Raw genomic sequence first — 24,891 nt, forward strand, 5'->3', positions numbered from 1 at the left:
GTGCAGTACATGTACAGTGATAATGTCTCCCTGAGTGCACTCATATGCTGACACAAGGCCCAAGTTGACTACTGATCTTTTGGTAGTATAGAAATTCTTACAATTGGCAATTTCAGGCAATACACGACAACATAGAAATTTAAGTTAAATCTAGGTAACATTTTTAATTTAACCCTGAAATGATTTGACCGTTTCAAAGCCATTCTAGTGAAGAAATAAACATTTTACCTGGCGATGAGGTAGTTCAACGACAACCTCAGAATGGCTAAGAATAGAAACAAAGGAATAGCCCAGCCATGCCATGCTGCATTCATATAAATCTGTGACAACAACACAAAACACATTACATGGCTGTCCCCTTGATGAGCAATTGAATGAGCAAGTAAAGATTTTGCAAATAAAACATTTGGTAACACATTATTTTAATTTTAGTTACACTTAATTATAAGGTGTCCCTGTTACAGTGTAATTATATATTTAAATACTGAGTAATATTAATCAACTACATGTACTTACTATAGGGTTAGGATTAGTGTTTGTTTTAGGGTTAGTTGCATGCAATTAACTGTGCATATTTACTGGTATTACTATATTAAGTACACACAACGTGTAACAAAGAGACTAAGGTTACACTATTTAGTAATAACTGTAAATTATGCATAATTACATGCAAATAGCCCTAAAACAAACATTAATCCTAACCCTATAGTAAGTACATGTAGTTGCTTAATATTACTCAGTACAATATATAATTACACTGTAGCAAGGACACCTTAAAATAAAGGGTTACACTTTATTTTAAGGTGTCACCGTAACCGTGTAATTATATATTTAAGTACTGAGTAATATTAAGCAACTACATGTACAGTACATACTATAGGGTTAGGGTAGGATTAGGCTTTGGTTACCGTAACTTATTTGTGTCTAAAAGAAATGTATATGTGTAAAATGTACAGTATATATGTGTAACTGTAAACATAGAAAAATGATGAAGGCCGCTCACAATGAAGGCAATTGCTGACGTATATACTGAGTGCCAGTTAGATAAGGCGGAAAGATTCCGTAAGAAATTTGTTACCGGTCTGGCACCCCGTTCTAGAAAACAATAAAAAGATAAACAAGTAAAGCTGAAAAATCGAAGCAAAAGAGCTTTTTGTAAAACCATGAAGTACATCAACAAAAACAACAGCAAAAATAGACTTACTAAGTCGTCGCATATTTTCAGTTAATCTGAAAAAAAAAAAAAGCAGTTTAATTTAGCCACAGTTCGAGATATCATTCATGTCAATGGCACAAACAGTGGGGGGCAAGTTACCTTGCCTTCAGCTAACATCACTAATTTCTTCCACCAACCACGGACTGTCTTGTATTTTTATAGCGAAGTGACACTTAAACTGTGTAAATCAATGAAAGCAGACAGCTGTAGGCAGCACATACTCAATTCCTCTCTTCAGAGACAGATAGATGTACTTCATTGATCCCTGAGGGGACATTTAAAAGACATGGACTCAATAGCCTCATGTATAATTGAGGCAGGAACATGCATTGACTGGACATCAGATCCAGAACTCCACAAACCACAAAACCTCAAAGATTCTCAGGTGGTTTCGAAATAACTGTCTGTATGATATAAACCAAGTGGATTAAAAAGTGAGGAAGCTCTAAAACTTTTGAAGTTCTGAACATACTGGATTCTTCTTCTTATTAGGGGTTCAAGTGCATAGCTTGAGTAAAAAAAAAAGTTTAACAAGGTAATTTAGAAAATGAGTCTGGCCAAGTGCATGCAAAAGCCTATAACTCCTAATTGAAAACTCGGAACTTCATGAAAATAGGTGGGCACATGTGGGGACAAAATAATCGTGCAGATCTGACAATAGGTGCTTCTATCCACATTATTCCTGCGCCCCATGACGCTTTGCGCGAATTATGGGTGTAACTTCCATTAAGCTGTAAACAATCAGGGAAAGACTAGCTCTGGACGCAATAATATATTTTTAAACCGTGTACGATGACATTACATTATTCTACTTACCCTTCAACCATTGAACATTAAAAGGACATTTAAAAGTGTAAAAGCGTAAACAAGGTACTTTCAACAGACTATGAATAATCTATGAAAAAGTATCTTTCCACAGCAAAATCGGCGGTAATCTGTATTATGTAACATATGTTGCCTTAATAATAAATTAAATGTTTTACTTCAGCATTGCGTGATACTATTTTAAAGTGATTTCAGTCATTTTGAGAGATAAGAAATTGTAAATTTACCTGTGAAACCAAACCTGGAAAGAGACGTGCAGGATTTGGGGAGTATTCCAGTGAATTGGTATAGGCTACATCGTAAATTAAATCGGGGGAGAACAGACCACAAATGTGCAGTATATGTTGACCTTTATCATACTATTTCAGCGAAATTCAAAAGTAAAAAAGAAAATAATCATGAGGAAAAGAATGCAGAGCTCTTACTATAGATATTCTTGTTATAACCTGTCACGTTAAAATACCAAGTGTTACGTTATTCTGATGTTATTCTTAGATAAAACATGAAAGAAAATTGATAGCTCATTAAGTCAAACTGACGGATCAGCTTTATTTGTAGGGCAACCTTATGATTTGAAATGATTCGTTTCAGTCCTTTTGAATGGGAGTTCCCCAAACCGGAAGTGCCACCCATAATTCAAAACGCAGTAAGCTTGTCAGGAATAAGGTGGATAACAGTTACAAAGATGAAGAATGACAATGGTCCTATGATTATAATGGGGAATTCCCTGTAATTGCCATTCTAACCACTAGGTGGCAGCAGAGGACCAATCCCTCAATTTTGAGTCAGCCTAGGGTCATCAGCACCCATGTCATAAAGGTCATAAACCCAGATAATTGTTGCTGGCAGCTATATTTATTATTATTATTGTAACTTGTTGAGTCCTGCTTCACTAGTTTCAGTTCAGTGTATATAAATGGAAAATTCCAGTAGACAAAAGGTAAAAGCAAGGCTGTACAGCGCATGTTTGTAAGCATAGATATAATAAATACATAGACGCTCTATTGGCCGCTTTGGAACGTTGCTGCCATACTTCAATGTGTCCGCCATATTGCTGAGGGCAAGACTGCGCTGTAAACAAATGCAAGTAAACGGGTGAGCTGCGGTTTTTCTGGATAAAAACAAAAATAACGATTTCAGTGGTTTGTATGTGGTGTACAAAAAGTTCCATCTCTAGTTATTTAAAATCTCGATAAATAGGCTTATAAAATATTTTTTTTTAATAAGGAATTGTCAAAGCTCAGGCTTGTCATGTATTTGGCTTTTTATTCTTGGATAAGAATTGTGAACCTCATAAAAAAACTTCTAAAACCTTTACAAGCAGACTTGACTTGAGTTAAGATCTTGTAAAAAGATCTTAAAAATTAGTTAAGATCTAATTATAATTATAGTACAAGTAATTATAATTTCTGAAAAAGAGCTGGACCACCAAAAATTAGACGACCAAGGTTAAATTTGGCATGGTAAAACCTAACACTAACCCACTGATAAGTACATAATTTGATAGAACCAGAGGATAACATATTTTAGAAAACTTTTATTTTGACAGTTCTGAAAGTAAAAGCTTAATTTTATGTCAGTTGATGGGTCTCCTCTTTGTCACTATACTTGGCCTATTCTGACTAAAAGCATCCTTAACACAGGGGGGCAGATGTTTACAATAAAATGTAACTGGACAGAGAAAGAAGAACTATGGGAAATGATAACAGCGCAGAGTATTTTAGTGTCACAAGAATGAACACTTCTTCCAAACCTGTACAGAGTTGTATAATGTTCCACAGGTGATCGTTCTTCACTGACCTTTTAGCACTTAGTGGCTCCTCAAACTCAACTGTGTTCTCCTCAGGCTGGAAGCGAAAATCCTCGATGTAAACCCCAAACCGATCATACAGCCAACTCTGCAGCTGCGAACACACCGTCTCCTTCTGCTGTTTGTCTACAGTGAGAGTTTAGAGATATACTTCATTCAGAGGCCATAACCAAAGCTCTATTAATCTGAATCCTGAGAGTCAGGGAGCTTGTGCTCTACATTCTCATTTCCTGCCTCAAACAAAAGCGGTCGATCTGGCCTAGTTGGTCTACAAATTTAGAAAAGTGCCTAAAATAACAGCTGAAAGCTTCCTGGAGCAGAGATTTCAGAATTACTAACCAAAATCAGGCGGAAAATCCAAAAACGTTATACTAGATTAGAGCAACTATTGTCACTTTAACCCAAATGACTGAGACAAAAAGACTTTTCAAAAAGAGATTTAATTGAAATTACTGTTTTTGTGGCTGTAATTTACAAAATTTAGTTTTTAATGTTTTTATGTCGTTTATATGTCTATGTGGTGTTTTTAATATGCTTTAAGACAAACCATGTGTATATTCACAAGTCAACAGCATCGCTGAGTATTTTCTCTTTAAAACTGCAGTGAACCAAAGACAGTCTCAAAAACACGGTTTGAAATCACTGGTGTTCCTGACGTCATAAATGACCTTCCAACCAATCAGGTCAACGTGTGATCGTCAACGAGTGGATCTCTGAGCTGGTGTGTGTGAGTGGAGGCGATTTTTGAGGTCATTTTGGCGATCAAAGAGTTTTAAGGGATAAAATGATTGGCTACAAAGGGTCTTTAACAATTAGGATACTATATTTACCATATTATGTATGACAACAGATGTACAATAGTCATACATGACAAAAAAAAACAGCAGAAAGCGTAAACAAGATTTATTAGATTTAACAACTTTCATTTTATTAATTTTTTTAACTAAAAATAAGAACAAAGAAGCAAATTACAAACCATTGAAAACAATTGAAAAAATACCTCAGCCGCGTGAAAAAACTCTTTGGTGGACACACGGCCTTAGAGTTGAACTAAAAATGGTGAGGTGTAGACATATTTTCATCCAAAAGTGAATCATTTTGAGACTTTTAGGGGGAGTTTACACAACACTAAACTCGTTTTCAACTAAAAATGACAACAGCGTTTTGGGTAACAATTTTTGAAAACGGGTTTCAAAATACAATGTTAAATTTTATAGTCTCCATGTAAACTACAAAAACATGAATTTGTGATAACAGTGACATCATGCGCATGCGCATTACATGTTCAGTCCATAGGTGCATAGTTTCTTTAAAAAGTAATATCTACTACTGGCCTGGCATGAATAATACAGCATTTTTAGATGTTTTTCGTGGATGCATGTTAACTGGGATTATTGTCGTTAGTACACAAAAACTTTTACATTTTAAGTACATCGTTCTTGTGTAAACGTATGCTTAAGCCCAATTTATACTTCTGCATCGAACTCACGCCGTAGCGCGTGCGTACCCTTCGGCGTACCCTGACGTGCACCTCTCCAAAAATGTAACAACAAGTCAATTCTACGCAGACGCAAGCGCTGTGATTGGTCTGCTAGAACCCCTCCCTCGGGTTTCACATGCTCCCTCTGCAGAAGTATAAATGAAAACCAACGCGTAGTCTATAGCGTAGAGGCTCCGGCGTAGGTCCGACGCAGAAGTATAAATCAGCCTTTAATGTCATAACATTGTGGGTTGTGTTACCTGTGCCATTAGCTGCAGGTGGCTGCTGTTTCCGTGGAAGCTGAGGTGGAGAATCTTCACACCTGCACCAGAAAACAAAAAATACTTTAACTTTCCATTCATACAAAAACTTACATTAAAAAAAATGACTATAAATATGTACTTCTATGAAACATATTCACAGTGGCAGAATATGACAGAAAGCAGGAGCAAGTGGCATCTGCAAACAAATTATGTTTTCATAGACCTAACCATACTTTTCTGAGCTATTTTTGCAATGACTTTTAACCAACTTGAGTCAAGGAGTCTGCAATAAGTGTCCTTATTAAAAAAAAAAGAAGTAAACTCTTAAAAATCATTTTTGACAATTGAAATGAGGCTGAAATAAAATAGAACAAAAAATATTAGATGAAATACTTAAAAATGTTTGAGTACTTAAAAACTGAAATAGACTAAAATAAGTGTAAGCTGAGCTACTAAAACTGACTGAAATAAAATCAAATTAAAGCTAAATAGAAACATTAAAAAATATATATTATAAAAGCACATAACAAAATGAAACTTAACCTGAAATTAAAATTCAAAATATAAAAATAAATTCAAAATATGAATATATATATATATATATATATTTATATATATACTAATTTAAAAAATATAATATATAAATTATTATAAGATGACGGTCAATGACAAGCCACCATTCACAAAAAAACAGTGTAAAAATAAAGTAAAATAGAAAAAATAAGGATGCAATGTTTATATAAAACTATAATCTGATTATTTTGATAATTGTACAGATAAGAAGTTAGAAATCTATTACGGTTTTAATATTTATAAAAGCAAACACATTTAATATTTATATATTATTTAAGTTTTAATTGTTTTGCCATTTTTCCAAAATTTTGAGGACTTTAGTATAAGCTAAAATGATATAAAACGTTTGATTTGTCAAAATCTCATCCACACATATTTGCAGATCAATGGTCAGAAACCTCTCTTCAACCTACAGTGGCAGCCAAACAGAGTACAGGACCGTGTCATTGAACACTGTTTACACAAACTATAGAACTAATTCCAAATAAGAAGCATCCCTAGTACTTGCATAGAGCATCTGTGGTCTCAGGCTCTCAGGCTTGTTTGAAACTTTATCTCAACTCATTTTATGTAACGAGCTCATTTGTGTTGGTGTGATTTTTTTTCACCTGGTCTTCAGCACATCGCTCATCTTCTGTTCCAGGTCAAGTCTTCTGCTGCGTTCTCTCTCCAGCTCCTGCTTAAGGGTCTCCACATTGGTCTCTTCTCGGAGCTTCCGCAATTCCTCCTCTGAAAAATAAACAAAAACAAGAACATACAAATCAATGTGCTTTCTGTATGAAGACAAATATTATGATCCAGACCTGGATATGTAAGTGTTAACAGGAAGTTTTATAAACATATTTGAATGTTTTCTGACATACAGTACATAGATGTACCATGTAGAAAAATTGAGTGATATTTATTTTATTTTTAGTGATTTTTATTTATTTGGCACATGAATATGATAATAATATATCACCACCTAATGCCCAATGACCCAGACAGCAACATAGTGTCGGCCCAGATCCGGCCAACATCTGGTACATGTGGATTCCACACAGTCTAGATGTGGGCCGTATCTGGGCCAACACTATGTTGCTGTATGGGGAGTGATGATGGATCTATTCATAATACCATACTATACTTTTCCATTCATACAAAAAAGTTATGACTTTTTTTTTAGTTAATACAGTAAGAAAAAATAAGTTAGTAATAGTAATTTTAAATGCTATAGTTAAAAAATCTTCATTACGATACTTGTTAGCTGTACAATCCCTTACAATATATGCCCATTCGACATGGAAACCAATGCTATACTTCGATGTCCCCTGTGTCACTTCACCCTCTCTTTTTCTTATGTGACGATAGAGTTCAAATAAATAATTAATTTACATTTATATACAAAGGTACTTAGTAAAGTAGCTTTGTAATAAGCAGGTTCATTTGCACTCATTCAGTCATTATTGGAAAATAAACCCCTTTTGGATTATCGAAGATGTTTCAGCTTCACATCGGGAACAATTTGAAAGTGTTTTCCTCAATAACTCTCCAGTCTTCTCAGTGGGCTAATGTACCGCTGTGACCCTGCAGCTATGTACTCTACATGGTCTTTGTTCCCAGCTAAGCATTATAAATATCTAAGTGCTAATATGAGCTTCCCTCATACAGAGAGCCATAAAGGAGAGAATAAGATCTGAGCGACCATCAGCGCTCTGTAAAACTCTAGTACCTGAACCCTGAGTTCAGAGAGATGACCATTAGTGGAAGTGCTTCTGTGTGACAGATGGTTTCAGAAGAGATGAACATCACTAAGCAGGCAGTCAATTAATCTATAGCGATGTTTCTATTCACAGCATTTAGATTTTCACAAGGCTGAACTGCCTAAATATAGATTCTAAATAAAATAAAAGGCCCAGTGATCCTAATATAGGCCTAGCATCCCTTGTTATTGGTGTTAGCTAAGGTACGCACGGTAAGGTAGCTAAGTAGCTGTTGCTCATGCGTAGAAATAGAAGTTTAAACAAACTTAGTAATAAACTTGGTGTGTAATGTTTCTTCTGGTATTCATTTTCTAAGCAATTTTACTCATAGTTCTCGCACTGTTTTCAACTAAAAACAGAAAACTATCAACTACTCAGAACACTTTAGCAAACTGCATAGCAAGATGCAAACAGTTACTCTGAAACCCTTCGTAAGTGCACTGCAACTTTGTTACATCCACTTAGAACATCTTAGCAACCACAATGTCCTGGCAACCATTTATAACACCATAATAACAGCACAACATTGCGTCAACAACCATTCATAGCATCTTAGCAACGCTAGCATTGAAACACTCTGAAAACCTCCTATTACAGCCATAGCGAGAAAATCTAATTAATACAAATAAATTTTTTCATGGCAAAAAGTTTTTTTTAAGTAAATAAAGAGTTCTTCAAAGTGTTTTTAATTTGTCAATAGCTGATGGACAAATCACACAATGTACTGAGCTGTGGTCTGTCTCATCATCTGCATCCAACATCTTTAGATCTGTCTCCATCATTAGAGACAGGCCACACAGAGAACAGACTGATTATGATACTACAGCAATCAGTTCATCTCTAATTCTCATTGATCTTCATGAGGGGAAAAAACACATTTTCTGCCTGTCTCTTCAGGCAGAAAATCCTATATTTCTGCCTCCTTTATTATTACTCGAAGGCTGAATGTGTCTGTGGTCAGTCTGTTAATATGAACTACAGAATATGTTGACTGAAATGCTGAAATTATATGTTAGAAAGCCATGCTAGACACATTTTACACTCAGTAGCTTCAGAAAAGCATGATGACTAATACAGTGTGTGTCTGGCTATTGTACAGGGTTTCCAAGTTTCGTGTAACAAAACCAGCCTAATTACTATTCAAAACCTGCCTAGTCACGGCCAAAACTATCCCAATTGTGATATTATGAAGAATGTCGGTAACCAAACAGCTGATGGTCCGTAACCGCATTGACTTTCATAGTATTTTTTTCTTTATACTATGGAAGTCAATGGGATACATCAACTGTTTGGTTATCCATTTTCTTCAAAATATCATCTTTTGTGTTCAGCAAAAGAAAAAGATTTCAGGTGCCCGACACCTATAAAGACACTCCGCCAACTCCCGCGAAGACTTCAGATGATGTAATAACTGAATCAACATGCACCAATGCTACATTTTTCTAAATGTCATAATCATTTGTTAACAAACAAGTATTCATTATTTCAATGAGCTAATTGTTTTTGCATTAAGTTATTAGATTGTTTAAATGAATACCTTTTTCGCTAACTTTGATTGTGTATAGGCCTATGTATATTTCGGAAATACATAACTTAGACAGTTACCTCTGATAACAGATCACTCTAAATTGTAATATGGGCTCATGTATTTTCTGTAAAGCTGCTTTGAAATGATGTATATTGTGAAAAGCGCTATACAAATAAATCTGAACTGAATTTAATTGAATTGAATTGAATTTGGAACAATGTTAGGGTGAGTAAATGATGACTGAATTTAAATTTTTGGGTGTACTATCCCTTTAAGGAATAGTGAGAGCAGACGAAAGAATCGTGAAATAGAGTACATTTTTACATTTTCTTAGCAGGTTGCAGTTAGGTGCTCACAGAATAGATTTGAGCTTACAGTTTTTGCCTGTTTCTTGAAAACTGTCAGGGTTTAGTTTGAATTTAATTAGTTTGAATTAATTAAAATTAAAGGATAGGTGGTTTGTTCCAGATTTATTTTTCTTTTTTTTTAATTCTGGTTAAAAGTCTCTTCACATCCTAACACCAATCACTAAGTTAAGTGGTCTAAATATATTTATATGTATATAAATCGTCTGTGGAAGGTGTAAAATGTCCGTCCAATCGTTGCCCTCGGAACGATGTCCTACCTGCCTGTCAACGTATGTATTTTCATACCTCCGCATACATGCTCATGCCGACATCAGCGCATTTCAGCCCATTTTATGCTGTGCAGAGTTCGACAGATGTCAGTCACAGCACCTTTTACAGTTCCTCCTGAAATAAAACTAGAGCTTATGCTGCGTTCACGCCAGAACTACTCTAATTCGGAAGAGATTGACGTTGTACTTGGTTCGTGAGTCGAATTTATGCGTTCCATCATTTGCAGCAGTCAGGTGGTACAGGCAAATGCTCTTTAAGTTGTTTATGTTCCGTATTATTGTAATATTATGTGCTTTTGAGACATGAGGTAGTTTAACGCGGTCTCTCGTGATGCTTTTGTTTGCTCTCTGCTGTGTGTGTTCATGTGTTTTGGAGGAGGGTCGTGGCTTTGGAGACTCTCTGAAGAGAGGGTGAGATCTTATGATTTCAAAGCTAGCTCGCTATTGCTAGCCTCTCTGAAAATCACCTATACCCTTTTTAACAAATCTTTACAGTGTTGCATTAAACATTTAGCCTATATTTCTATTTCTATTACAGCAATTCCATCTGCTTTTGTTCTTGTCAGGCACAATATCTTCAAGTAGAAGGATGCCACCTGAAAAATTTGCTTCATAAAATAATGTTGTCTTATAAAATAATACTTATCTTACAACAACAGCCTTTAACTTTGACTGTATTAACAATATAGAAAGGCTTCTAGTATTTTTTTATTATTATTATAGGTATGGATTAGCTATAGATTCTTGTAAAAGAAATGATAAGCAATATAAAACCTATCAAAGTAAGAATGCTGGAAGGTCATGAATATATATATATATATATATATATATATATATATATATATATATATATATATATATATATATATATATATGGCACTCTGTCTCTGCCTCTTTTTCATTCCTCCTTCCTCTCCCGACACTCTCTTTCTCTCTTAGTAATAATAGCCCTACACAATGTGCTTCACGATCTCGCTCTCAATGCCAGTAGATTTACAGCACCCCGCAGACAGACAGGAGACGCCATAAGGCAGCAATAACAGAAGTGGAGTGATCTACTGTAGTGCTGATAGTCCTCCATCCTCCACAACAGAGCCATTTCAGAATGACCACACACGCTAGACAGATAAATAGAGATACGAGTCATTATGTCTGATGTATGTTATGAGTATACGTTGCATTTGTTGTGCTATTTTTTATACTAAGTACTGTATAGGTTGAAATTTGAAAGAATATAAATATAATATATAAATCATCTATGCTCAATTCAGTCCTTATATTAAAAAGGGCTGTGGCTGCACCATGGTAATGTAACGATATAAAAGAAAATTCTGTCATTACATTCTCATGTCGTTCCAAACCTGTCGACTTCCGTTCATCTTCGGATATTTCTTATGAAATCTGAGAGTTTTCTGTCCCTCCATAGACAGAACTACCACTTTGACACTTCAAAAAGTTCATAAAGAGATCATAAAACCTATCCGTATGAATTGAGCGGTTTCATAAAAAGTCTAAATTAAATCTGTTCATCATAAAAAGCGATCAAGTCTTTTCAGAGAATTTGGACTAAACCGCTCAATTCATATGGCTTAGTTTTACAAACACTTCATTGACTTTTTGAAGCGTCAAAGCGGTCAATGGAGGGACAGAAAGCTCTCAGATTTTATTAAACACTTCATTTGTGTTCTGAAGGTGAACAAAAGTCTTACGGGTTTGGAACGACAAGAGGGTGAGTAATTAATGACAGCATTTCCATTCTTAGGTGAACTATTCCTTTAAAGGGTTAACTAACACAAAAAGTCAGCATTTACTCACCCTATTGTACCAAATCCAAAAGATTTTAATTCATCTTAAAAACACAAATGAAGACACTTTTTAAAACCTAAGAGATTTGAGGTTTCAGGCTACAAAAGGCCAGCTTTCATGTGATCAGGCACACATATTGAGCTATGAGGAAGTGAGGATATTTTGTGAATAAAGACTTCGTTTTTGTTTTGTTTTCACACACAAAGCAATCACATCGCTTCATAAAATGTGGATTAAACCACTGGAGTCACATGGATTACTTTTTATTCTGCCTTTTATTATGCCTATATGACTTTAAAAGTTTTGATTACCTAGACTTTCAGGTTCCTCAAGTTCCTAAGCTTTTTCAGGTCAGTACGTCTACCTTGGTTTGTTTCGCCAAGTGTGTAGTATAAACGCACATAAAAAAATCGGGGTCACACTTTAGATTGGGGTCCAATTTTCACTTTTAACTATTAACTACAACTTTTGCCTCAATAAACTCCTAATTACTGCTTATTAATAGTCAGTAGTTGTTAAATGTAGGTATTAGGTAGGATTAATGGATGTAGAATATGGTCATGCAGAATAAGGCATTAATACGTTTTTTTAAAGTACTAATAAACAGCCAATGTCCTAGTAATATGCATGCTAATAAGCAACAAGATATTAGAATTAGACCCTAAACTAAAGTGTTTCCGAAATCGGAAATAGTCAACAAATCAGAATTGGGCATCAAGTGGCCTTAGCAGTCTGGATGCAAAGCAAGTAAATGGCATCATATATATCTGGTCTAAGGCTAGTTTCGATCGATTAGAAAATGTATCCATATTCAAATAAAATGTACCAAAATTAAAATATAATTGCATATAATGTATTTACAAAAAAACAAACAATATTTACCCAAAATAAAGGAATGTAATATATTGCTGACTCATACCTTAATATCCAAGTTAGAACACCGTAATAAATTAGCACACATATAAACAAGCTAATTTCATCTCCACCTATCAGACGATATAAAAGATTCAGGAGCTCTCAGAGCTGTTACACACAAACACACCAGACTAGCCGTATAAGGCTGAGAGATGTATCCATCCACATCCGTAATTCCCTAAATAAAACCTTGTTGGCTTCCTCTGCTAATGGTTTGACACTGCAACATTATGATTGTTACTAGAACAACACAGTCACACCACAGATTTATTTGAGAGCTCCACTTCGAGAACACCAATTATACAAAAACTCAGGCCAGCCCATTTATATTGCAGTGCCGGATCCTGACATAGGCGATACAGGATTGCGCCCACTCTCAGTTCTGCTTGCCACTTTAATTAAATTTATTTTATTTTATTTCTTTATGGATAACTTTTATGGAAACTCCATGAGCTATTCTTTATAACAAGTTTCGAATGACAAAATCTATTGAGATTTTCGTCAACGAATACAAAAACTAAACGAAAATTTAGGTACGATTTGAGAAGAGATCAGAACTGATGTCCTGCGTGTGTGGTAGATGTGAATTATAATGTGCTGATCTACCCGGCGGGACATGAGTTGTCACGTGCTTGATGCATGTCTCATAAAACGTTAAAAAATGTAAACGTCTGGGAGAAAGAGAAGAGCAGACATATGGATTTAAAAAAAACAAAACAACAATGAGTGATGCAAATTTTAGCAAATTAACACTGCATCAGAGACTAAATTTGATAAAATTTGCATCACTCATTTTTTTTCACGTTTATTACTGTGAAGCTGCTTTGAAACCATCTGTATTGTATAAAGCGCTATATAAATAAAGGTGACTAGACTTGACTTGACTAACCAGTTCAATTTAAAATATTTTATAGACAACATCAGTGGCCTAAAGTTGAAGAAATATGTGCTGACCAACCTCATAACCTAAAGCAAAGGTCACAACCAGTCACTTGTGGTTTGCTGATCTTAGGAAGCTTACAAGTGCTCTTACTAAGCTTGGCTGCGATTCATGTAAACCTATTAAGAGCACAGCAGAAAGGAATTACCATATACCCTGGAGAAATACTAACACCGCTAACAAAGCTAACAAACAGCTCCCTGTTAGCAGAGAACAAACATTCTTGTCAGTTTGTTCTCTGATTGTGTAATTAGCATTGACCAGTGGCCTGGTTTGATGTTCTGGTAATACTGCCACTCTGCATTGCATCATGGTACTATAGCTTTGGGCATGACCTGTTTTACTGTTGTCACAACACTCCATCAAACTCTCAGCCAGTGCATTATGTGTGGATGCCACTAGACAAGTATATACATTACTGTAAATACCACACATTTAAAAAGTAACTGAAGAATGTAGAATTAGTAATACAGATCTAAGACCCTAAAGAAATAGAACACCCAAAAATGAGAATAAGGCCATCACTTTCTCACCATTCCAAACTTCTTTGACTTATTTCTTCTGTAGAATACAAAAGGACCAAAGTAAGTAACTTTTTATTAAATTACAATTGATTTTCAATTATTGAATTCCATGTACTATAAAATAATCCTTGTGCACAAAATTCCAAGTCTTCTATATTTTTGTGTGAAAAACACATGGAAATTTAAAGCTGCAGTCCGTAGTTTTTCCTCTTTGTCGCCATCTCTGTTCGAAATCTGCAATTGCTGTTATTCACGGAATTATCAACTTTACGTGGGTTGTGCCTTGGCACGGCACAGCGCGGATGAATTCAATGTTTTGAGGAGAATGTGTGGCTGTCAGTCACCGCGCCGATGTGGATATTGTCATTCTGAATCACAGATTCTACTTTTTGGAAGTATGACCAACATAAGAATTTTCACCGGAAAATGTCATCTGAACAAGAAACATTCACTTTTGTTCTGGCCAACTAAGGGAAAAAAGCATTGCAGTAAATCGCACTGATTAAATCTAATGATCGCTTAGTGTACAGTCTTTATGTGTACAGAATAGATGTGACGTAATGACGCAAACACATGCTCGAATTTCCCACAGAAATCCACCAGTACCACTGGAATTAAAAACATTATTACAAGCTTATCATTTTGAATCGAGCTAAGGCAAGCAGATAGTTTTGAATACTGGCTGGTTTTGTACTTTCTCAAACATTTATTTTGGTAAATTTTTAAACTAAAAAAAGTTACGGAATGCAGCATTAAGTGTAAATGTCAAAAGTCAAACTGGTCTGAATGATTCATTCACAATATCTGACATATTCAGTACTTGAAATAAGCTCACTGACTTGGTTAACTGCTCACTGGAAAGGAAAATTACCAGTGAAAAATGTATTACATTTCAGTCTCTTTCTCACATTTGGCTTCAGACGACATTTGTGATGCTTATATTATGGTTTTGAGTCCTTGTTTAATCTTAAAGGCTTCTATTCCCATGCATTGTAATTGCAAAGAAAAGAGCGACCAGAATTTCTCCTTAGGCACAAGGGACAAATATGAGACAATTTAAATTTTTGTGTTACCTATTACCTTAAATCAACACTTTTAACAAGAAGAATCGAATCAAGACAAGAGCTTGACTAAAATAGTGTTTACCACTTACTTAGGCTATGGTTGCCTTTGAGGTCATCTGTGACTCCATTGCAGAAGAAATCCATATCTGAGAGATAGGCCTCCATCTTGGCCTGATGCATCAAGAACTCATGAACAATCAAAGTCACGCAGTGGTTCTAATGTTCAAGCATAGTTGCCTTCAGTCATCAAGGCCCCAGGGATTTTTTGTCGAACACAAATAAATATTCTTAAAATTCATCTATTCCTGTTGGTGCACCAAAAACACGTGGTCAATTTTGCCTGTTGTGAACTTGTCCAAATGACAGGAAATGTAGAATCTAGAAGCTGGCATCCAATAGATTATGTATGTCCTTTACTACAACCCTCAAAACAACAATCATAACATGCAGCTTAGCGGACTGGATCTAAACCCTGCCGGTAAATCTACCTAAAGGAAAACTACTGTTCCCTACTGATTGAGGTGAAACAAAAGCTCTATTCATCAGAAAAAACCATTGGTCCGTACTGTTCACATTCTGTAAGGTCTTTTCCACAACAGTGAGTCATGTACACAAAGACAATAAAGTGATGTTACCCAACTCAACCAGGTTTGGTACAGATGCTTCCATGACTTCATGTGGTTCAGTGTTGTCAATGACCAGACTGTAGTTTAAAAAGGATCCATTTGAATTTTTTTCCATTCATGATTTGCATGCTCAAAGAGTTTGGTGTATCTTTATATAAATCAGCCACTACTTATGACACCTATTCATAACTCTAACAGAATTACACCATTAGGAACGAGGGTTTAAGTTCCTCTAAGCATTTTTGCAAATATCTTTTCCTTGCATCATTAGCATCAGTTTAACTTTGATATTGTTTTATATAATGCCAATGGGGACCATTATCCTTTGTTTTGAATTCAAATGTCAAGGGACTTGTCATATATGTATTTGCAAGAGCAAGCAGATAATGCCTTTAAAGACAAATACAGAGGGCAACGCTTCTGCTGTTTCATACCAACATCCTGTTTCTAAGAAACTTCCTGAGATGTAGCTCATCTGTCTTTGGGTACACAAGAAAAAGCTTACTTCCTGCACATCAAAGTCAGAACATCATTTCAGTCACCATGTCATTCATCATTTTCTACTTGGTATTATCAAAAGTGCTCAGATAGAATAGGATGACCATTGCTTTGTTTGTAATCCATTATTTTATTAAGCAGGGCTCAAATCTTGTGCTCTTGGACCTTTAAAGACCACATAAACATAGCCTTGGTTGGACACATTACTGGTCGTGGTCTGAGTCTCATTTTTCACTCTTTTTGGTCCAGATCTGAGTCATGTTTTATCTCAGACCACAGTCTATTTTCGCTGTACAGAAGGTGATAATTACCTCAACCAGAGGTCAGCAGGCATCTTCAGCCATAAAGAGAATTTGCAATAATTTCATAAAAGCTCAGAAAAGCAACTGAGTCACCGTACGAAATATCTCTGTGTTTGAAATAAATGCTGCAACAAAAATCAGCATGTTCTCTGTTTCAAGTGATTAAAATGGTTTTCGATCAACAGGTCTTGACTCGCCTATCTCAGGTCTTTTCCTTTTCTAGCGGTCAGGTCTTGGTCTGGCTCTTAGGGTGTGTGGTATTACTCTGGGTACCGTTGATGCATCGCATCTCACCGCAACGGCTAGAAGCTGTCTACACTGGACGTGACAAAGCGAACGTTGCAAATCCATTTGTCCTTCCTATGAGAAGTATCGGGAGTGCTTGGGATTACATCAGTTTCTGTCGGGATTTGTCGTTTCCCATCGCGTCGCGAGGCATCCTGTGTAATCAACGTAAAATGGATTATATTGGCGTTTGTCGAGTCGCAGCAACGCTGCGCTCGCATCCGGAGTAGACACGGTGTTGGCAGTCTGTTATGTGTTTGGATCTGAGTCTTAGAGGGAGGGGCTGTTATTAGTGTAGGCTCTTATTGGTCTGAATCTTAGGAGGTCTGTTATTGATTTAGGTCTGGGTATCAGAATGTGTGGTATACTGGTGTTGGTAAGGGCCTAAGGTGGTGGTCTAGTATTGTTTTGGGGCCTGGTATTGATTTGATTCTTTGGTAGTCTCTAACTGGTCTAACTCTTAAGGGATCTGGTATTTGTTTGGGTCGTAGGGCATCTGTTATTAGTCTAGGTCTTAAGGAAGTTTTGTTTTGTTTTGAGTCTTTGGTTGTCTGGAATCGGTCTTAGTCTTAGGTATTTTAGAGACGGTCTGGGCCTTAAGGGGGCTGGTAATATTTTGGGCCTTTGGGTGGCTGAATTAGTCCTGGTCTTTTGGGAGTTTGGTACTGTTCTAGGTCTTAGGGGGGTCTAGCAATTGAAGACTTTGCTATATTACTATATCCATTATTATGGTTGAAGAGAACATTAGAATAAAGTAAAATTTCTAATATCAAAGCTACAATATTCTAGCAAACAAATGCCTGAATAGACTATTCTGCTGTCATCACCAATCTTTAATTATTCATGGTGACTCTGAGACACTGTTCTTGGTATTGAGAGCCCAGGGCTGAGACATGGTTGGTGTATTGTTGTACTGTGTTAGCTGCCTTTCACAGCAGTGATCCTCTCGTTCCTCTGAGAGAAAACATAAGCTTTCTCTCTCTGCGTCAGCGGCAGGCTTTCAGTGCAACAATAAACTCCTAAGTGAATGCCGCAGTCGCATGGTAACCTGCCTGAAAGAAATAGAAAGTGGAGGAGATGGTGTGGGTGTAGTACATAAGAGAGTATCATACATAGGGATGTTGTTTTCGTAAATAGCAGAAAACCCCAGCAGGTTTAGGCCATTTGAGCCACCAGGCTTCTTCTGGCATTTATGGGGGGGGGCTACTGAGTTTTTAGAGGTATAATGAAAGTCATTTTCATTGTCTTTTAACATCCTTGTTTTCTTATTCTGCTGTTTCATTCTCTTTTGTCTATCTATCCTCTATAAAAGTGCTCTGGATCAATGTTGGCCCACTCACTGGCCTAATTCTGTCCTGCTCTTCAGCTGATATTTTACAGGCTGTCACAGTTCCTGCAAGCACCACTGTCATACTAATTATGAGTCAAGGCCACAGTGAGGGGTCAAATCTGACAAGCAACCAACGATTCTTTATCACTTTTGGAGGATGGCATTTTTACATGTCTATAGACCAATAGCTTGCCAATATAAAACAAGCTTGCTAGGTTGTTGCTATGTGGTTGTTGAAATTTGAAAGGTGTTCTGAAATGTTGCTTGTGATTTGTTATGTTGTTACTAGGGGGTTCTGAGTGGTTGATATCATATTCTAAACTTTATATTCTAAAACCTACAAATGACTCTGGTCATTTACTGATCATAAGGCTAACCGCTTAAAGTAATCTTTACTGGTATTTGGTTGATCTTATACTACTGTACTGTAAATAAAGGGCCTTAAATTACACAATAATAAGTGGTTTATGGCCTTTTCAAATTTCTTTCAGGAAACTTTAATGTCTACTGTGTTCCCTTTCGTTGTCACTCCGAGTTACGTCGGATGACGACGAATGGGGTTTCGCTTAGAAAGCCTATCAACTTCGAGTATTACAAAACGAGCCAATGGCAAAGAAATGCCATGGGTCTGCGGAATTTGCATAGCGTATCTCGGCCCTACCTCGTGGGTATAAAAGGAGGACGCCGGCAACATGCAGATATGTTTTCGCTTCGGAGCCAAGTTTATTCTTCGTTCCACAAGCCATCTCTGAACTGTCAGCTTTACAGAAGAGCGAGATTCTCTGGTGTTGGTGTGACGGCGATCTCCCGGCGAGCGCACACTTCCTGCTTATCTGTGCAGTGGTTTGCCAGTGAGTGTGTTTCTCCCCGGGCGCTTCAACACTCTCAGAGTTTCTTTTCTCTCATAAAAGAGCTTGCACGTGGCACGTCTTTTTAAAGATGCATCGCCCGTGCACTTCTGGTTGCGGTAGACTGGTGGCCGACTTTGATGGGCAAGAGCGCTGCATAGTGTGTTTGGGCATTGATCACGCTAGAGCAGCGCTCGTGGATGACTCATGTTCTCACTGCGGGAACATGACCATCGCAACATTACGATCAAGACTCACTGATCTCGCAAGAGTGTCGGTCCCCTCATCCACACCCCGATCTAGCGCCTCCACGAGAGGTTCTACTTCGGCTGGTGGCAGGGTGATCTGAGGGTGACGGTTTGGAACAAAGCGCCGACTATCCGTCCGTGCCCAGCCGCACACTCTCCAATGTTGCAACCCGCGAGTGTTCAGGGGATTTCCGCGGGACCATCTTCTGATGCCCCGCGGATTTCCTTTGGCGCACCAGAGGAGGACACTATGTCTATTGCAGCATCACAAGGCGGGTCTGATTCTTCTGGAAGTGAAGATTCGTCACAGCTGCCACCTTCTGGTGTGCATACGGTTGTGCTCGAGTCCGATCCGGAGATGACGGCCATGCTTTCCCGGGCCGCCGCGAACATCGGTTTAGAGTGGTCCCCTCCACCCAGTCCCGAGCGCTCGCGGTTGGATGATTGGTACTTGGGTAAGGCCGCGGACCCCCGTCCGCGTCAAACCCAATACCTTTCTTCCCGGACGTGCATGATGAGATCTCAAAGTCCTGGAAGACCCCCATGTCTTCCCGTGACCGCTCGTTGATCTCATCCGCCTTTCCTCCCCTCGATGAGGCGGCTGCCCGTGGGTACACTGGGCTCCCCTTGGTTGAACGCTCTGTTGCGATGCAACTGTGTCCTCAGAGCGCTTCTTCTCGTGATGAGCCTAAGCACCCATCCAAGGCCTGTAGATATTCGTCTACGCTAGTGGTGAAGTCTTACAGAGCGGCGGTACATGCAGGCACCTCTTTGCATGCCATGGCCATTCTGCAGGCCTACCAGGCCCAGATGCTCAAGGACATGCACGAGGGTAGGACAGACCCAGGGCTCTTCAATGAGCTGCGCGCCGCCACCGACCTTGCTCTCCGAGCGACGAAGGTGACCGCACGCTCCCTGGGTTTGGTGATGTCCACAGCTGTGGTCCAGGAGAGACATCTTTGGCTGAACCTCGCTGATATGCGGGATGCCGAGCGGTCCCGCCTGCTCGACACCCCCATATCACAGGCCGGCCTTTTCGGCGATGCAGTCGAGGATTTTGCCCAACAGTTCTCGACTGCGCAGAAACAGACTGAGGCTATCAAGTACATTCTGCCCCGACGGCACGCTGCTGCCTCCACCCAGCCGACCGGGCAGAATACTCAGTCTGTTCGCCGCCGAGGGTGCCCTCCTGCGGTTCCCCCCCCTCCCGGGGGAATCTTTTGTTCTCCACTCCCCGCTGCTCACCCCCGGGTGGGCAGCACCCTATTGTGGTTAAAGAAAGAAGTGACATGTTCATCCCTGAGCACACAGAGTTCTCGGACGACACGGTGCGCCGCCTCCGAGCCGTGCACCCCTTGTCCCCCTCTGTTCCAGAGTCGGATGACAGCACGCGCCGTCCCCGGACCGTGCAGCTCTCATCCCCCTCTGTCGCCAGCCCCCTGGCAGAGCAGACCCCCGTGGAACGTTCATCCTTCCCTGGTCTCCTCTGTCAGGACGCGGTCAATGACAGTCATTCCGCCTCGCTGCCCCACCGACGGGAAGTCTGTGGTTCGCATGACCCCGCTGGTAAAGTTCTTGGGAGCCTGGCTAGAGCTCCCCAACCTGTCCCGCTGGGTCGCTCGAACGATCAGGCTCGGCTACGTGATTCAGTTCACGCGGTCTCCTCCCCTCTTCTGGGGAGTCCGCTCCACTTTGGTCGCTGGCAATGCCCCTATCATGAGAGCGGAGGTTGCCACCCTGCTGGCGAAGGGTGCGATCGAGACTGTCCCTCCAGCCGAAATGAGGTCCGGCTTCTACAGCCCGTACTTCATTGTCCCGAAGAAAACCGGTGGGTTAAGGCCAATCCTGGACCTGCACGTGCTGAACCGCTCCCTTCACAGGCTGCCGTTCAAGATGCTCACTGCCAAGCGCATTACGCAATACCTCTTTTCTAGGTATGGAAATCGACTCGGTCGCCATGTCCGCGCAGCTTACAAGCGAGAGCGCGCAGTCACTGCTGACTTGCCTGAGACAGTTCGAGGGCAAGAGTGCGGTTCCACTGAAACTTTTTCAGAGGCTCCTGGGGCATATGCCATCTGCAGCCGTGGCAACGCCACTCGGATTGTTTCATATGAGACCGCTTCAGCTTTGGCTTCGCGACCGAGTCCTGAGGTGGGCATGGCAACACGGCACCTTCCGAGTACCAGTTACTCCGACATGCCGTCAGACCTTCACCCCATGGTCGAACCTCAGTTTTCTACGGGCCGGAGTGCCTCTGGAACGAGCTTCGCGGCATGTTGTTGTAACGACAGATGCCTCCTCCACGGGCTGGGGCGCCATGTGCAATGGACGTGCTGCCGCGGGCTCCTGGATAGGACCCCAGGACCTATGGCACATCAATTGCCTCGAGTTGCTGGCTGTACGTTTTGCTCTGCGCCGCTTCCGGGCCGTGCTCAAGGGCCAACATGTACTAGTCCGATCAGACAATACCGCGACTGTAGCGTACATCAACCGCCAAGGTGGTCTGCGCTCCCGCCGTATGTCGCAACTCGCCCGCCACCTCCTCTTATGGAGTCAGAAGCATCTGAGGTTGCTTCGTGCCATTTATATCCCCGGAGCCCTGAACTGTGTAGCCGACGAGCTCTCACGGTTTCAGTTCCTTCCGGGGGAATGGCAGCTCCATCCCCGGTCGGTTCAGCTGATTTGGGACCAGTTCGGGGACGCGCAGATAGATCTGTTTGCCTCTCACGACTCGACCCATTGTGCCCAGTTTTATTCCCTGACCGAGGGCACGCTCGGCACGGATGCACTGGCACACAGCTGGCCGCAAGTATGCGTTTCCCCCAGTGAGCCTTCTTGCGCAGACCTTGCGCAAGGTCAGGGAGGACGGGGAGCAGGTCATTCTGGTTGCGCCTTACTGGCCCAACAGGACCTGGTTCTCCGAACTAGTACTCCTCGCGACAGCACCTCCCTGGCCGATCCCTCTGAGGAAGGACCTCCTTTCTCAGAGACGGGGCACCCTATGGCAACCTCATCCCGATCTTTGGAACCTCCACGTGTGGCTCCTGGATGGGACGAGGCAGGTTTGAGTACCCTACCACCAGCGGTGGTGGCTACCATCACTTCCGCTAGAGCCTCGTCCACGAGACATCTCTATGCGTTGAAGTGGAACCTCTTCGTCAACTGGTGCTCTTCTCGCCAAGAAGACCCCGGGATATGTTCGATCAGTGTCGTGCTTTCCTTCCTACAAGGTGGGTTGGAGCGAAGGCTGTCTCCCTCCACCCTAAAAGTCTATGTCGCCGCCATTGCCGCACAGCATGACTTTGTTGAAGGTAAGTCTTTGGGAAGGCACGACCTGATCGTCAGGTTCCTGAGAGGGGCAAGGAGACTGAATCCTCCTCGCCTTCCTCTCGTTCCCTCTTGGGACCTCTCAGTGGTGTTAACTGCCCTGCAGAGTGCTCCATTTGAGCCTCTGCAATCAGTGGAGCTTTAGTTCCTGTCAATGAAGACAGCGCTCCTGGTTGCACTGGCCTCCATCAAGAGGGTAGGGGACCTGCACGCATTCTCCATTTACAAAGCGTGCCTGGAATTCGGGCCGGCCTACTCTCACGTGATCCTAAGACCCCGGCCTGGATATGTGCCCAAGGTTCCCACCACTCCCTTCCGGGACCAGGTGGTGAACCTGCAAGCGCTGCCCCCGGAGGAGGCAGACCCAGCCTTGGCACTGCTCTGTCCAGTACGTGCTCTCCGCGCCTATGTCGATAGAACGCAGTGTTTCGGTCGACCGTGCCCCCTTGGTGTGACTGCCCACTCCACCCGGAGTGTGGCGTCCTCTTGTGCTCTAGCGCATGGCGCCTCGCTGACAGACATCTGCAGAGCTGCAGGCTGGGCGACACCGAACACATTCGCCAGATTCTACAATCTCCGAGTGGAACCTGTGTCCTCTCATGTACTCGCTTCAACCAGCTAGTACTGGACCCGCTCAGGTGTCTTCGCTTGCTCGCCATTCCACTCCACGGACTGGATACGTGCGATATTCTCCTCAGGTGAGCTTCCCCGAAAGCCCTGAGTTCCTCCAGCACTCCTGACGTCGGCGCCAGCGCTATTGCCTGCGCGTCGGCTGGGGGCCTCCCGTGTGCATGGTCCTTCCCCTGAGCGACCCCCACATGTGTATTTCCACTGTAAGCCTCTCTGAGCATGTGTTTTTCCCTTGGCAAGCCACCTTGCCACCCCTGGGGTTGAAATATTCCACCTGCGGCTGGACACCCCAGTGTTCTCCATATGCATCCTTCGGGTCATATGTGTATTTACTAAGTCCCCCCTCTGGGTTGGCAATAATTGCATTTCCCCTAAACCTTGGGATATGCTCCCCAGTGTACCTTGGTATTCCTGTGCTAAATAGGAGTCCTTCGTCCGTGCCAGTCTCACGACAGGGATCTCAGATTTATGCAGGGCACTGAAAGCAGCCGAGAAGGTGGCGTGATTAGACTGGTAACCCCATTCGTCGTCATCCGACGTAACTCGGAGTGACAACGAAAGGGAACGTCTCAGTTACGTATGTAACCCTCGTTCCCTGAGTAGGGAACGGAGACGTTACGTCTTCCTGCCACTATCTGCTGTACCGCGGGGATTGCCTGAAGCTCAGTCTTGGCTCCTCAGCGAAGAAACATATCTGCATGTTGCCGGCGTCCTCCTTTTATACCCACGAGGTAGGGCGGAGGGACCATTTCTTTGCCATTGGCTCGTTTTGTAATACTCGAAGTTGATAGGCTTTCTAAGCGAAACCCCATTCGTTGTCATCTGACATAACGTCTCCGTTCCCTACTCAGGGAACGAGGGTTACATACGTAACCGAGACGTTTTTTCTGTAGGGAGGACAAGGAAATAGGAGACAGAAAACATAGGTTATAAATAACAGCAAAAGAGAATAGCTAATTTCAGAGCAGTCTGGTGTGAAGCAGCGCAATTGAGATTAGGCTAAATAATGCAAGAAAAGGAATCCTCAGCTGTGATGTGTCTTCACGAGGAACTGTTATGTAACACTCCTTCCTACACATATGTTATGAATATTGTGTGAGTGATATTTTTCAAAGACCTCAGATGAATTATGATTGGATTTTCTTTGTGTCCAAGAGAATGAGCTTCTATGCATTGCTTAAATGGAGTCAATATACTGAAATATGTCTGATTTATATGGTTGAATCAGCATTTTCATGTGTGGGGTTTGTGTGTGCTGCCAGAGAGAAGGCAATGAACTTCTCATCTCTTAATCTCATTACTTAACCCTAACAAACATAGAACTGTGACACTGCAACAAACACACATATGCTGCCATGACTCAATCATGTCTATAAATCACATCATAAAATGAATTCAATATAGAGTGGGGTTCAAATATCTGACACCACATTGAATGTAGGATTTAAAATTTAATCTAAACCTATTTGTAGGT

General features: G+C 40.7%; 1 protein-coding gene across 3 annotated transcripts in view; it reads right to left on the reverse strand.

Annotated features, from left to right (window-relative positions):
- Positions 1 to 24,891, reverse strand: part of gramd4a (GRAM domain containing 4a) — a 75,266-nt gene that overhangs the window by 21,087 nt on the left and 29,288 nt on the right. For all 3 annotated transcript variants that reach the window (XM_077233901.1, XM_077233900.1, XM_077233902.1), the window contains exons 4-9: positions 6,776 to 6,896; positions 5,592 to 5,653; positions 3,842 to 3,977; positions 1,205 to 1,230; positions 1,004 to 1,095; positions 229 to 320 (exon numbers count right to left, since the gene is read on the reverse strand). In XM_077233901.1, coding sequence (XP_077090016.1) covers positions 229 to 320; positions 1,004 to 1,095; positions 1,205 to 1,230; positions 3,842 to 3,977; positions 5,592 to 5,653; positions 6,776 to 6,896 — 529 coding nt within the window. The remainder of the gene's footprint in view (positions 1 to 228; positions 321 to 1,003; positions 1,096 to 1,204; positions 1,231 to 3,841; positions 3,978 to 5,591; positions 5,654 to 6,775; positions 6,897 to 24,891) is intronic.

Source organism: Siphateles boraxobius, unplaced genomic scaffold (assembly GCF_051911475.1).
Source record: "Siphateles boraxobius isolate OS27281-9 unplaced genomic scaffold, OSU_SipBor_1 19, whole genome shotgun sequence".
In the NCBI taxonomy this organism is placed as follows: domain Eukaryota; kingdom Metazoa; phylum Chordata; class Actinopteri; order Cypriniformes; family Leuciscidae; genus Siphateles; species Siphateles boraxobius.